The sequence below is a fragment of the Myotis nattereri genome (genome assembly GCF_964212035.1).
Source record: "Myotis nattereri genome assembly, chromosome: 3".
NCBI classification, from domain to species: Eukaryota; Metazoa; Chordata; class Mammalia; order Chiroptera; family Vespertilionidae; genus Myotis; species Myotis nattereri.
The window spans coordinates 128420462-128435254 of record NC_138077.1 but is presented as its reverse complement, the minus strand read 5'-3'; the positions used below and the strand labels follow the sequence as shown (position 1 = coordinate 128435254).

The 14793-nt window shown below is 44.8% G+C and overlaps 1 protein-coding gene across 2 annotated transcripts in view; it reads left to right on the top strand.

Annotated features, from left to right (window-relative positions):
- Window positions 1-1361: 1361 nt before the first annotated feature.
- Window positions 1362-14793, top strand: part of BLOC1S5 (biogenesis of lysosomal organelles complex 1 subunit 5) — a 114323-nt gene continuing 100891 nt past the window's right edge. For both annotated transcript variants that reach the window (XM_081087242.1, XM_081087243.1), the window contains exons 1-2: window positions 1362-1553; window positions 14362-14444. In XM_081087242.1, the coding sequence (XP_080943368.1) occupies window positions 1439-1553; window positions 14362-14444 (198 nt within the window). In that variant the 5' untranslated portion in view covers window positions 1362-1438. The remainder of the gene's footprint in view (window positions 1554-14361; window positions 14445-14793) is intronic.

The following is a 14793-nucleotide window of genomic DNA, read 5'->3' as shown; positions in this document are numbered from 1 at the left end:
GAGGCAGAACCCATAATCTGCATTTTTAACAGCTGGTTAATGTGGGAGAAACATTCAACCTCACTGTATATAGTAAGCCTTCTAAGGTTTTTCACTAGTTCAAAGATACTGAGAAGACCAGCTTAGAGGAAATGTAAGATTGCAGGTGCAGAAGAAAACGAATTAGAAAAGTGCCTGGCTATTGGGAGAATAATTATGTTTTCTAGAGGTTGATGCTAAAGCTGGGAAATGAAAGTAAGGCTAGAAAAGTTAAAAGTCAGACCCAACAACTTGCAAATAACCAAATTTACATTTATTTGTTAATTCATCAATTTTTTTTACCTTTTTGCCTTTGGGCTTGTTATTTCCTGTGCTAGAAAACCCCAAGTTCCTTCACCCCACCCAACTTGGCTAACATTTATTCCTTTTGGGTCTGATGAAAGTTATGTGCCTTCTCTGGGAAGTTCTTTCTGGCCATCTCCCACCCCCAGGCGTTCCACATGTGTGCTGTGCCTTCCTCCATCCTATCAGTTAGGCCCTAAATATTGGTTTCTGTGCCTTCTTCAGCACTAAACAGGAGAACCTTGTGTAGGAAGGGGGAGGCAGGGGGGAGAAAAGGAGAGATTACTAGTAAGAGATGGGTCTTAGAAAGAGCCACTGCAAAGTTGCACCGTGTTTGTACTTTGAACAGGCTGAAGACCTGGCAGCGGTTCTCAACCTGTGGGTCGAGACCCCTTTGGGGGTCGAACAACCCTTTCACAGGGGTCGCCTAAGACCATCGGAAAACACATATATAATTACATATTGTTTTTGTGATTAATCACTATGCTTTAATTATGTTCAATTTGTAACCATGAAAATACATCCTGCATATCAGATATTTACATTACGATCCATAACAGTAGCAAAATTGCAGTTATGAAGTAGCAACGAAAATAACTTTATGGTTGGGGGTCACCACAACATGAGGAACTGTATTAAAGGGCCGCGGCATTAGGAAGGTTGAGAACCACTGCTTTATAGTTTACCAAACAGCAGCAGTTTGATACAGGGCAGCCCCATAGATGTCTCTTCATGACCAGGACAGTTAAAAGCAGCCTGGAAAACCCGTCCCTCCAATAATTACATGCATTTTAACTTAGCCCATATAACAGCTGGTTGAAATTTTGTAAATACAAGAACAGATTTCTTGTTTTCTTCACATGGGCTCGAATGAGCCTGATAAGTGATCCGAGCAAATTAAGGCACCTTCCCATCCGGGCAGCACCTGCCCCAAGCTAGCATGGCGGCATCGGCTTCTTCCCGGTCACACCCCCAGTTACCCGATGGGCCTTAGTGGAGCCAGGGCTGGTAGACTGCGCGGCCCGACGCGCTTTGATGACGGCGCACCCGCGCCTGGGAAGCGGGCCGAGCGAGTCTGCGCAGGCGCAGCGCGACCGCGGTGGGCGGAGCCGGCGGAATGAGTGGCGGCGGGCCGGAGGCCGCTGTCGGTGGTGAGGCCCCTGCGGCGGGCGGCAACAAGAAGAAGGACTCACTGGGCACCGCGGGCTCGCCGGCGCACCTCATTATCAAGGGTACGGAGTGCAAGGGACATCGCCCTGGTGGGAGCCAGGGCGGCCTCGCCTCCCAGGCGGCGTCCTCGGCCCCGGGGTGGCGAGGCGAGCAGGGTCGTGGCCGCGCTCCCTAGTTCTCTGCTCCCGGCGCCTCCTAGGAACGACCCGCCCAATCTCTCTTACTTCCTCCAGGGAAAAAGCCTAGACGTGGGCCTCCTCTCCTGTCCCCAAGGGGCCTCCGTGGGCGCGGCCACCTGGGATGCGGAACACGGAGTGGGAGTGGGCCGGGCTGCGCCTCCGGCGGCCGGACCTGAGGTCGTGGCTTCACCCACCCTGGCTCTGCGCCTGGTCAGGCTGGAGTCAGTGAGGTCACAGCTGAAAGCGTCTTCAAGCTCCAGACACGTGCACAGAGGTCCGTTCTGTCCCGGGTGCTTCGAGCTGGAGCTTACAGCCTAGTAACATGGATTCTCACAGACCCCGAATTTACTTAGGGTCCAGAGCTCGCCACCCTGTTTCCTGCAACAAGGTCTTTGCCAGTTTCTTTCTTTTTTTTAATTAAATCTTTATTGTTCAGATTATTACAGTTGTTCCTCTTTTTCCCCCCATAGCTCCCCTACACCCGGTTCCCACCCCACCCTCTGCCCTTACCCCCCCACACCCATCCATAGTTGTATGATTTTTATCCAGTCTCTTCCCCCACCTCCCACACCTCTTTCCCACCAAGAATTGTCAGTCCACTCCCTTTCTATGTCCCTGATTCTAATTATATTCTGTTCATCAGATTTTTTATTCACTTGATTTTTAGATTCACTTGTTGATAGATATGTACTTGTTCATAATTTGTATCTTTACCTTTTTCTTCTTCTTCCTCTTCTTAAAGGATACCTTTCAGAATTTCATATTATACTGGTTTGGTGGTGATGAACTCCTTTAGCTTTTTCTTATCTGTGAAGCTCTTTATCTGACCTTCAATTCTGAATGATAGCTTTTCTGGATAAAGTAATCTTGGTTGTAGGTTCTTGCTATTCATCACTTTGAATATTTCTTGCCACTCCCTTCTGGCCTGCATGGTTTCTGTTGAGAGATTTCTGACAGCCATATGGGTACTCCCTTGTAGGTAACTGACTTTCTTTCTCTTGCTGCTTTTAGGATTCTCTCTTTGTCTTTTGCTCTTGGCATTTTAATTATGATGTGTCTTGGTGTGGTCCTCTTTGGATTCCTTTTGTTTGGGGTTCTCTGCACTTCCTGGACTTGTAAGTCTATTTCTTTCACCAGGTAGGGGAAGTTTTCTGTCATTATTTCTTCAAATAGGTTTTCAATATCTTGCTCTCTTCTTCTGGCACCCCTATAATTCGGATGTTGGTACGCTTGAAGTTGTCCCAGAGGCTCCTTACACTATCTTCATATTTTTGGATTCTTTTTTCTTTTTTGTTTTTCTGGTTGGGTGTTTTTTGCTTCTTTTTATTTCAAATCTTTGATTTGATTCTTGCGATCCTCTAGTCTGCTATTGGAACTCTGTATAATATTCTTTATTTCAGTCAGTGTATATGCTTAATTTCTAGTTGGTCCTTTTTCATATCCTCGAGGGTCTCACTAAATTTATTGGCGGTCTCACTAAATTTATCAGCGGTTTCTAGAAAATTCCTGAAAAACCTTATAAGTGTGGTTTTGAACTCTATATCCTGTAGTTTGTTTTCCTCCATTTCTGTCATTTGTGACCTGTTTCTTTGTCTCTGCATTTTTTATGCTTCCCTGTGTTGATAGAGTGGCTTTCTGTGTTAGGTGTCCTATAGGGCCCAGTGGCTCAGCCTCCCCAATTACCTGAGGTGGACACTCTTGGTGCACCCCTTTGTGGGCTCTGTGCACAGTGTTGTTGTAGTTAAGCCTTGATTGTTGTAGGTATCACTGGGAGGAATCGACCTCCAGGCCAATTGTCTGTGAGAATCAGCTGTGTCTACAGTGGGAGAACTTTGTGCTGGAGACACCCTTATGAGGCAAGACTTGCTTCAGTGGGGCTTTAGTGCTCACTGAGTCTGCCCCCTGAGTGTGTCCTTTATGGATCCGAGAAGCTGCAATCTGGATGGTCCCCCTCTGACCACTGGGTATATTGGCTCTTGGATCTAAGGAGGTGCTAATTTAGCCTCTGCTTGAAGCTACCCAGCAGGAGCCACGGAGAGATCTACAGATTCCTCTTCTTTGGGGTTTGCAGGTGCCTAGATGAGGCCCAGCTGTGAAGCAGTGCAAGCTGCTGTCAGGCCTTGGGCCTTCTTTTGGAAGTTCTGGGTCTCTCTGACCCAGCTGCAGTTTGTTAGGTAATTTGCAGATTGCAAAGGGCCAGGCCTTTCATATGCAAAAGCTTGGGTGGAACTGGAGTTCAGAGCAGTCGGGAGCTTGAGACTCCCTCCCGATTGAAAAAGACAGCTGCGTCCTCAGTTGCCAGCATTTTCCACGTGCGCTTCTGTACCTCTGCACTTTACATCCGCACCTCCTCCTCAGTGTGCTTTTCTCTTTCCTTCTAGTTGTAGAATTTCCACTCAGCCAGCCTTCCCGTGGTTCCGGATGATGTCCGTTTTGTCTCTTAGTTGTATTTTTGAAGTGGTTGTGCGAGGCAGCCATTTCCCGTGTTTACCTATGCCGCCATCTTGGTTTCTCAGTTGTCTTCTTCAGTTTCTTATCGCCGGTCTGTCTTAACCCCCTCCACCCCGTCAGCCCCACCATGTTGCAGTGTGGAAGAAGCCCTGGTAGGACTCCCGAGCCCTTCAGTACCACCCGTGGCAGGCCCCTCGGATGCTGCCTGTTTTTTAACCTTAGGTGTTAGGATTGGAGAGCTGGGGAGTGGGGCACAGGTGTTCGGGCTACATTATAATTGTTTATAGGTGTAATCTTAGTGAACTACCACTTCATTTTTTTTTCGTTGTAGTCAAATACCTCGTAACAAGTTTTATCTTAACCATCTAAGTGTACAGTTCAGTGGTGTTAGTACATTCACATTGTGCAACTGTCACTGCCATCCATCTCCATAACATATCTTCCCAAAGTCTGTACTCATTCAACACCCACTCCCCGCGGCTTCTAGCAGCCACCATTCTATTCTGTCTCTGAGGACTACTCAAAGTACTTTATATAAATGTAATCAGACAGTGTTTGTCATTTTGTGATTGGCTTATTTGACTTAACCATCCTCAAGGTTCATCCATACATACTGTAGCATGTGTCGGAATTTCCTTTTTAAAGCTAAGTAATATTCTGTTGTATGTATGTATGTATATATACACCCCACGTTTTGTGAATCCATTTATCCGTGGGTGGACACCTATGGCTTCCACCTTTTGGTTATTGTGAATATGGGTATGCACATTATGTTTGAGTCCCTGCTTTCAAATTTTTTGAGTATATACCCAACACTGGAATTGCTGGGCCAAAGATAATTCTGTTTTTTAATTTTTGAGCAATCACCATATTGTTTTCCATAGAGGTTGTGTGATAGTACAGTCTCACTAACTGCACAAGCATTCCAGTTTCTTCACATCCTCACCCAGACTTGGCATTTTCTGTTTCCCTGCTGGACCCTCCTAATGGGTATGAGGTAGTATCTTGTAGTTCTCGTTTTCATTTCCCTAATAAATAGTGATGTTCATCATCTTTTTATGTGCTTAGTGGCTATTTGTATAGCTTCTTTGGAGAAATGTCCATTTGAGTCCTTTGCCCATTTTTCTATAAAATAATTTGGGGTTTTTGTTGTTTTAGTTGTAGGGGTTCTTTATTCTGGATATTAACCCCTTTTCAGATACATGATTTGCATATATTTTCTCCTATTCCATGGGTTACCTTTTCACTCTGTTGATTGCATCCTTTGTACAGAACTTTTTAATTTTAATTTACTTAAAAAAAAAAAAAGATAATTCAAGGGAAGTTTTTCAAGTTAATCCAAAATTGAGTTGCAATTGAAAATATGTCTGAACAGCCTGGGCTTTTTCAGTGGATCCATTCATTCTAAATAATCTATTTTTAGTTCATCTTATTTGAAGACTATCAATTGTGAACAGGTATTTGTTTAATTTTATTGCTAGAGTCTAGTGAAAGGGAAACATATAAATAAATGATTTCGATACTTATGCCTTGGGTCTTTGAGGGTTTCTGGCCCATGGGTGGGTGTTAGGGGTGGGGACTGGGAGACAGGAGCGTCTTCCTGGAGGATGGAGTGTCTGATCTGCATCTTGAGGAATAAAGTATTGGCAGTTAACAAAAAGGGCAAGGTATTTTGGACTTTTGAACACCATGAGCAAAGGCATGCGGGCCTATAGCAGCAGGAGTGTCTGGGAAATGAGGTGGAGTTTCATGGAAATCAGACCATAGAAGACTTTTTCTTCAATGGCAGGAAACTATCCAATAAGTATGAGAATCATGTGATTAGATTTGTATTTTAAGTAAAGCACTTGGGCAGATAGTAGTTGTTCCTCATCTTGTGGATTGCATATTTGTGAGTTTGCCTGTTTGGTAAGATAAATTCATAACTCCAAAATCAATGTTGGTGGTGCTTTCATAGTCATTCCCACATAGGCAGAGTAGAGAAAAAAATTTAGCTGCCCTACGTGCACATTCATAGCTGAGTTTGAACAACACACCACTGCTTTTTGTTTCAGCTCTCTTACAATAAACAAATGTCCTTTTTGCTCTCTATTTAGTGCCATGTTTTTCACTTATGTAATGTTTGTTGTTGGTTTTGCTGTTTAAAGTGGTTTCCAAGTATAGTGCTGAAGTGGCCCTAAACACAAGAAGGCTGTGATGTGCCTTAGAGAGACAATACATGTATTGGAGAAGTTTCTTTCAGGTATGAGCTGCAGTGCTGTTTGCTGTGAGTTCTGTGTTAATCAGCCATCCAGACAAAAAGAAGAAAATTCATCAATCTGTATGTGAGGCCACTTCAGAAAGTGCCAAGGTAACATTTATGGTGTTGTGATGAAGCAATGGAAAAACAGCTAAATTTGTGGGTTTATGACCCATAGAGAAAGTGTAGTGGACAGCACTGTGTAAAGTTGAAAGCCAAAGAAATCTATAGTTCAGTTACCGAGGATCAGGAAATGTTAAACCCTTCTGGGCTAGTGCTGGCTGGCATTCTCAGAGGTGGTACAGTGTGAAAAAATGTTAGACTTGCCGATGAAGCAGGTTCTGCAGGTCAAGAGGCTGTAGAACTTTAAAAATACCTGCTAAGAGTTATACAGGAAAAAGTGTTATTGGAAGAGCAGATCTTCAACACTGAGGCTGGTGTGTTTTACAAGGATCTTGTTAAATGACACTGATAGCATTTTGGTTAACAAAAATATGACAAGAGTTTTGTAGCAACCTAATCTCATATTTCTTTTAAGAGCAATAGTTCAGTATTCTATAGTTCAGTGTTCATGGCAACCTTACAAACATAACTACTGCAAATAATGAGAATTGACGCTGTATGGAGTGAGTTATAGAGAGGTGCGACCAACTGTTGATGTAGTCCAAGTGAGACAAGGAGGGATGGAAAAGGGGATGATTTGATAAGTTGTGAGGAAGAATAACATATAAATGTTGACACCAAAGGTATAAATAGGAAAAATTGCAATGCAGTAAATTGTTCCTTAGGATATACAAAGCTTCACATATTACATTGAAGGCCTCCAAATTTAAGACCAGAGTAAAAAACTTATTTAAAAGAGATCTGCAATTTACTACATTCCTCCTTGTTCCATAATTCCATAGCATATTGATCTTCCATTAAAGTGATTATCCTAACCTATGTGTGAAGGTATATTTGTCTAACTCCCACAGTAGAGTATGAACTTTTGGAGAACGGAAGATGGTATCTTTTATCTTGTATATCAAGAAACAAAAGGATGCTTCCCATGTAGCTGTGTGGAAATCTGTAGCTTATATTTGTTTACATTATTTATAGAGACTTTACGTATTTGTAATCCTTGGGACTCCAACAAACTCTGAATTATTATAATGCGCTTGTTTGATTATCCTATCTAATAAAAGAGAAACATGGTAATTAGCCATATGTCCGCTACCCTTCCCATTGGCTAATCAAGGCGATATGCAAATTAACTGCCAGCCAAGATGGCGGCCGGCAGCCAGGCAGCTTGAAGCGAAAATGAGGCTTGCTTGCTTCAGTGATGGAGGACTCCAACATTCCCCGCCTGCCTTGCCGGCCTCTGAGCTCGCAGTTTGAAACATTGTTACAAATATAGAAGCTAAACAAAACCCCAGAAACCTGCTTTCAGCCAGCCGGGATCTCAGAGCTGGAGTTGATACAGTGTTTCGATTATAGAACCCAAACAAACCAGATACCTGCTTTCAGCAGCAGAGGCCTCAGAGCTGGAACCAGAGCTAACGCTGGCCCAGAATAAAAAAAAGAAAAAGAAAAAGAGGAGCAGTTGGGAGCTTCAGTCACCAGCCAGACTGAAAACAGCCCTCAGCCCCTCACTCAGACTGGCCAGGCACCCCAGTGGGGACCCCCACCCTGAAGAGTGTGTGACCAGCTGCAAACAGCCATCATCCCCATCATCCCCTCATCCACGCTGGCCAGGCACCCCAGTGGGGACCCCCACCCTGATCCAGGACACCCTTCAGGGCAAGCCAGCCGGCCCCCACCCGTGCACCAGGCCTCTATCCTATATAGTAAAAGGGTAATATGCCTCCCAGCACCGGGATCAGCGGAGCTGCGAGGCCTCCCGGAATGGGGATCGGTGTGACAGGGGGAAGCGCCCAAACCCCCTGATCTCATGCGGCTGTGTGTGTGACGGGGCGGGGCCACCACCCCCTATCCACCCTGCTCTCTTCGTGACAGGGGAAGGCGCCCCAACCCCCTAATCGGCCCTGCTCTGTGTGTGACAGGGTGCGGCGCCCCAACCACCCCCCCCCCCCCCACGGCCCTGCTGTGTGTGACGGGGTAGAGCCATAACCTCCCCATCAGCCCTGCCCTGAGTGTGACAGTGGCAGCGCCCCAACCCCCTGATCAGCCCTGCTCTGTGGGTGATAGAGGAAGGCGCCCCCACCCCCCACCCCCACGGGCCCTGCTCTCTGTGTGATGGGGTAGAGCCATAACCCCCCAATCGGCCCTACCCTGAGTGTGACAGTGGCAGCGCCCCAACCCCCTGATCGGCCCTGCTCTGTGTGTGACAGGGAGCGGTGCCCCAAATCCCCTATTGGCCCTACTCTGTGAGTGACAGGGGGGAGCTCCTTAACCCCCTGATCGGCCCTACTCTGTGTGTGACGGGGGAGCTCCCCAACCCCCTGATTGACCCTTCTCTGCGTGACAGGGTACGGAGCCCCAACCCCTCTGATGGTCCCTGTTCTGTGCGTGACAGGGGGCAGCACCCCAACCCCCAGATCGACCCTGCTCTGTGTGTGACAGGGGGTGGCGCTTCAACCCCCTGATAGGCCCTGTTCTGTGCGTGACAGGGTGCGGAGCCCCAACCCCCCTGATGGGCCCTTCTCTGTGTGTGACGGGGTGGCGCCTCAACCCCCTGATCTGCCCTGCTCTGTGCGTGACAGGGTACGGAGCCCCAACCCCCCTGATTGGCCCTGCGCTGTGCGTGACAGGGTGTGGAGCCCCAACCCCCCTGATGGGCCCTGCTCTGTGCATGACAGGGTACGGAGCACCAACCCCCCTAATGGGCCCTGCTCTGTGCGTGACAGGGTACGGGGCCCCAACCCCCCTGATGGGCCCTGCTCTGTGTGTGACAGGGTAAGAGGCCCCAACTCCCCAATCGGCCCTGCTCTGAGCCCGACCAGGGTCTGCACCTAGGGATTGGGCCTGCCCTCTGCCACCCGGGAGCTGGCCTAAGCCAGCAGGTCGTTATCTCCCGAGAGGTCCCAGACTGCGAGAGGGCACAGGCCGGGCTGAGGGGCCCCCTCTCTCCCCCGAGTGCACAAATTTTTGTGCACCGGGCCTCTAGTTCTATATAATAAAAGCCTAATATGCTGTGTCTAATCATCCGTTCAACCAATCAAAGTGTAATATGCTAATGATATGCTAAGGCCGCTCAACTGCTTGCTATGACATGCACCTGACCACCAGGGGGCAGACAGTTGACCAGTCGCTGTGACATGCACTGACCACCAGGTGGCAGACTCTACAACTGGTAGGTTAGCTTGCTGCTGGGGTCCGGCCGATCTGGACTGAGCAAGATGGGCCCGACATGCCCTGGAGCCCTCCCGCGTTCCCTACCCAGCTGGCCAACCTCCCAGGCCCCGATTGTGCACTGGTGGGGTCCCTCGGCCTCGCCTGCGCCCTCTCACATTCTGGGACCCCTTGGGGAATGTCAGAGAGCCTTTCAGCCTGATCCCGCTCAATGCAGGAGCTGTCCCCTGGTGGTCAGTGTGCTCCCACAGGGTGAGCGCTGCTCAGCCAGAAGCCAGGCCCACGGCTGGCAAGCGCAGTGGAGGTGGTGGGAGCCTCCCGCCTCCGTGGCAGTGCTGAGATGTCTTACTGCTGGCTTAGGCCCGTTCCCTGTGGGGAGTGGACCTAAACCTTCAGTCAGACATCCCCCAAGGGCTCCCGGATTGCGAGAGAGCGCAGGCGGGCCTGAGGGCCCCCCACCCCAAGGGCACGAATTTCGTGGACCGGGCCTCTAGTAATGTTATAGCAAAACTAGTTAGTGGCTTAATTTCTACAGTAATGTGTGTTTCAGAATCTTCTCCCTCTGCACCCCCTCCCCCCCTCCAAATCTTTACTATCTTAAATTCGTGGTTTTAGAAGTGATCACTACATCCAAACAATTGAATCATCTCTCTAAAGGTTAACTAAATTCCCATTATATCAGGCCACAGAAATAGATGTCCCAAAATCAACAAAGCTTAATGACTTCTTAGTCACATAGAAAAATACATGTTAATTCATTTATGCACTCTGGACATGTAAATAATTTGGTCTCGAAGATGCTTGCTGGAGGAGAGAGAGGATTTTAGTAAGTGATATGATGGAAATACATGCACTGTACTTTGGGAACATACAATAGGGACATTCCTTGAGACCTAAAGGAAGCTAGATAGAATTAATGAAAATTTTAAAGAAGTTCGATGTCTGAGCAGTTTTGGGGAATGGTTCCAGGTGATGACAATAGTATGAACTGTGGCAAGGATGCATGAGGCAGCATGGTGTATTTGGAAAACTGCAGGTAGTTCAGAATTGCTGACAGGTGAGGAGATGAAGCTGGAGCCAGACCATGGAGGCCCTTATGTGGCTTCTAAGGAGCTTGGAATCTTGTCTCTTACCTGGACACTGGTGGTTATTTGAGATGTGAATAAGTTCAATTGTCAAATAAGATCCATAAACTTCTGCATAGCATAGTCCTCACTTGGGCATTCACAATTCATGTCTGTATGCTATAGACTCCCAGAAGACTGAAGGTAAAGGAATCTGCCTAACTTGATTTTCTCTGTTTCCCAAACTTAACTAAGTAGAATTTTTAAAAAAATTAATTCCTAGTATCTTCCCAGAGAACTGTTTTAGGTAATGAACCATTGAATGATCTGCAAAAGTAGTTCTTTTATTTATATATTTTTACTTAGCATACTTCCCACAATGTATCCCAATAAAACTCATTAAAATAGAGATTTGAATTTACCCTGTTGCATATCTGCAAAAATAAGAAACTTGAGGAACAGATGATACCAATGAGTGAATATGAATGGCACATGTTCTTATTTGGAGATTTAACTCCTCCAGGAATTTTGAGGTTTACTCCTTAAACTATGTAGTTGTTACTAAGTAGAATGAATAGAATGACTCACCCAAAACAGTTAAAATTCAGAACTTTTTTCTTTAATTATATCTTTTTCAGACCCATTAAAAAGTTCAGAGACTTATAATGAACACTAACCCACCATCTTAATAAGTAAACACTAAAAGACCACTGTGTGGGATGAATAGAGCACAGAGGTTTTTTTAGAGCATGAAACTATTCTATATACCACAATGTTGAATACATGTCATTATACATTTTTCAACAACAAGAGTGAATCCTAATGTAAACTATTTACTTTGAGTGATAATAATGTGTCAGTGTAGGTTAATTGATTGTAACAAATGTACCACTGTGGTTCAGGTATGTTGATAGAAGGGGGATTGTGGGTATGTGGGGACGAGAGGTATAATGGAACTCTGTGATTTCTGCTTAATTTTGCTACGAGCCCAAAACTGCTATAAAAAAAAAATTAAGTTTATTCATTAAATTTTTAAAAAGGGGGACCACTGTGTATCTTGCTCAAATCGCATTCTTCTCCCTCTAAAGGTAACCACTGCCTTGAACTTGGTATTTATTCTTCTCATACATTTCTTTGTAGTTTTATTTCTTCTGTATATATCCCAAAAGGAAGTATCATTTTGCATATTTTTAAAGTTTATATAAATAGCTTTATCCTACTGACCTTTTTTGTGTACATTATATTTGTAGAATTTATCCATGTTCATAAATGTAACTCTAGTGTATTCATTCATTTTCTTTTTTTTTTAAATAAAATTAAATCTTTATTGTTCAGATTATTACATTAGTTACTCTTTTTTCCCACCATAACTCCCCTCACCCAGTTCCCACCCCACCCTCCGCCCTCACTCCCCACCTACTGTCCTCATCCATAGGTGCATGATTATTGTCCAGTCTCTTCCCACACCCCCCACACCCCTTTCCCCCCCAAGAATAGTCAGACCATTCCCTTTCTATGTCCCTGATTCTATTATAATCACCAGTTTATACTGTTCATCAGATTATTTATTCACTTGATTTTTAGATTCACTTGTTGATAGATGTGTATTTGTTGTTCATAATTTGTATCTTTACCTTTTTCTTATTCATCTTCTTAAAGGATACCTTTCAGCATTTCATGTAATACTGGTTTTGTGGTGATGAACTCCTTTAGCTTTTCCTTATCTGTGAAGCTCTTTATCTGACCTTCACTTCTGAATGATAGCTTTGCTGGATAAAGTAATCTTGGTTGTAGGATCTTGCTATTCATCACTTTGAATATTTCTTGCCACTCGCTTCTGGCCTGCATAGTTTCTGTTGAGAACTCAGCTGACAATCTTATGGGTACTCCCTTGTAGGTAGCTGACTCTTTCTCTTGCTGCTTTTAGGATACTCTCTTTGTCTTTTGCTCTTGGCATTTTAATTATGATGTGTCTTGGTGTGGTCCTCTTTGGATTCCTTTTGTTTGGGGTTCTCTGCACTTCCTGGACTTGTAAGTCTATTTCTTTCACCAGGTAGGGGACGTTTTCTGTCATTATTTCTTCAAATAGGTTTTCAATATCTTGCTCTCTTCTTCTGGCACCCCTATAATTCGGATGTTGGTACGCTTGAAGCTGTCCCAGAGGCTCCTTACATAATCTTCGTATTTTTGGATTCTTTTTTCATTTTGCTTTTCCGGTTGGGTGTTTTTTTTGCTTCTTCGTATTTCAAATCTCTGACTTGATTCTTGCAATCCTCTGGTCTGCTGTTGGGAGTCTGTATAATATTCTTTATTTCAGTCAGTGTATGCTTAATTTCTAGTTGGTTCTTTATCACATCATCGAGGGTCTCATTAGATTTCTTGAGGATCTCAGTACATTTATTGGCGGTTTCTAGAAAATTCTTGAAAAACCTAAAAAGTGTGGTTTTGAACTCTATATCAGATAGTTTGCTTTCCTCCATTTCTGTCATTTGTGTCCTATTTCTTTGTCTTGGCATTTTTTATGCTTCGCTGAGTCGATAGAGTGGCTTTCTGTGCTAAGTGTCCCAATTACCTGAGGTAGACACTCTTGGTACACCCCCTTGTGGGCTTTGTGCACAGTCTTGGTGTAGTTAAGCCTTGATTGTTGTAGATAAAACTGGGAGGATTTGACCTCCAGGACAATTGGCTGTGAGAATCAGCTGTAAAGCAATGCAAGTTGCCCTGGGGCCTTGGGTCAGCTGCAGTTTGTTGTTATTTTCAGATTACAAAGGGCTGGGCCTTTCATATGCAAAATCCTCCTCCGTGCATGGCTTGGGCAGGGCAGGGTCCCAGGGGATCAACAGGGTGGGCTGAGTGAGCCAGCAGTATGGCTGCTCTCAGTCCTGCCTTCAGAGGTCCTGGCAATCGCCGAGAGTGCCTCCGAGAGAAAGCTGCCCTCGAGTTCCGACTGATGCCAGACCGTCCCGTTTCTCTCGTATGAGTCTGGGTCCCCAGAGACTCGCCCGGAACTGGAGCTCAGCGCCTGAGACTCCCTCCCGGTTGAAAAAGACAATCGTGTCCTCAGCCGCCAGCCCTCTCTGCATGCACCTCCGCACCTTTCTATTTACTTCAGCACCGCACCTCCTCTGAGTCTCGGTATGCTTTTCTCTTTCCTTCTAGTTGTAGAAATTCCACTCAGCCAGCCTTCCTGTGGTTCTGGATTATATCCGTTCCATCTTTTAGTTGTATTTTTGAAGTGGTTGTGCGAGGCAGCAATCTCCGGTGTTTACCTATGCCGCCATCTTGGTTCTCCTCATTTTCTGATGTATAGTATTTTGTCATGAGTATGGTTAGGTTGTTCCCTTTTTTCTTTTGACATCGCACTCATTTCTAAGAGTCTCTTTCATTTGGGTAAGCGTTTTTCTAGAGCACATAGGTAGGCATGAAATTGCTAGGTATACATGTCTTCAGCTTTATTAGATACTGCCAAATTGCTCTCAAAAGTACTTGTGTCAATTTACTGGCCGTGGATAAGATTTCCTCTTAATACATTGTCTAAACTAGATTTTAACCTTCATATATTTATGGGAAATAGAAAGAGTAAAAACAAGCTAGAGATTGTGCCACTTAACATGGATTAACCTTGGATTTTATTTTGTCTTTATAGATCTTGGAGAAATTCATTCAAGGCTATTAGATCACAGACCAGTTATTCAGGGTGAAACCCGTTATTTTGTGAAAGAATTTGAAGTGAGTATTTAAAATTTATTTTGTAAAAATACTGCCCTAATTATTAGTGATTTTCATATATGGAAGGGACATCCTCTAGTTTTAAAATTTCTGATTTCTGTTCATGGTTCATAAAATCTACAAAGTTTTAATAGTAATAGTAAAAACTCTAAGAGTTATTACTATTAATGTAAGGAGCACAAGAGTAGGTGGTAGGTGAGTTGGGCTCAAGTTCTGTGACCTACTCTGGCATATTTAATGTCTGTTGATCTCAGTTTTTTTCATCTATGCAGTGAGATATAGTGAAAAAAAAAGGTTTTAAAGACTGATTGGTCTAGATTTTCCAGGCCCGTTTTTCATATTTTTTTTC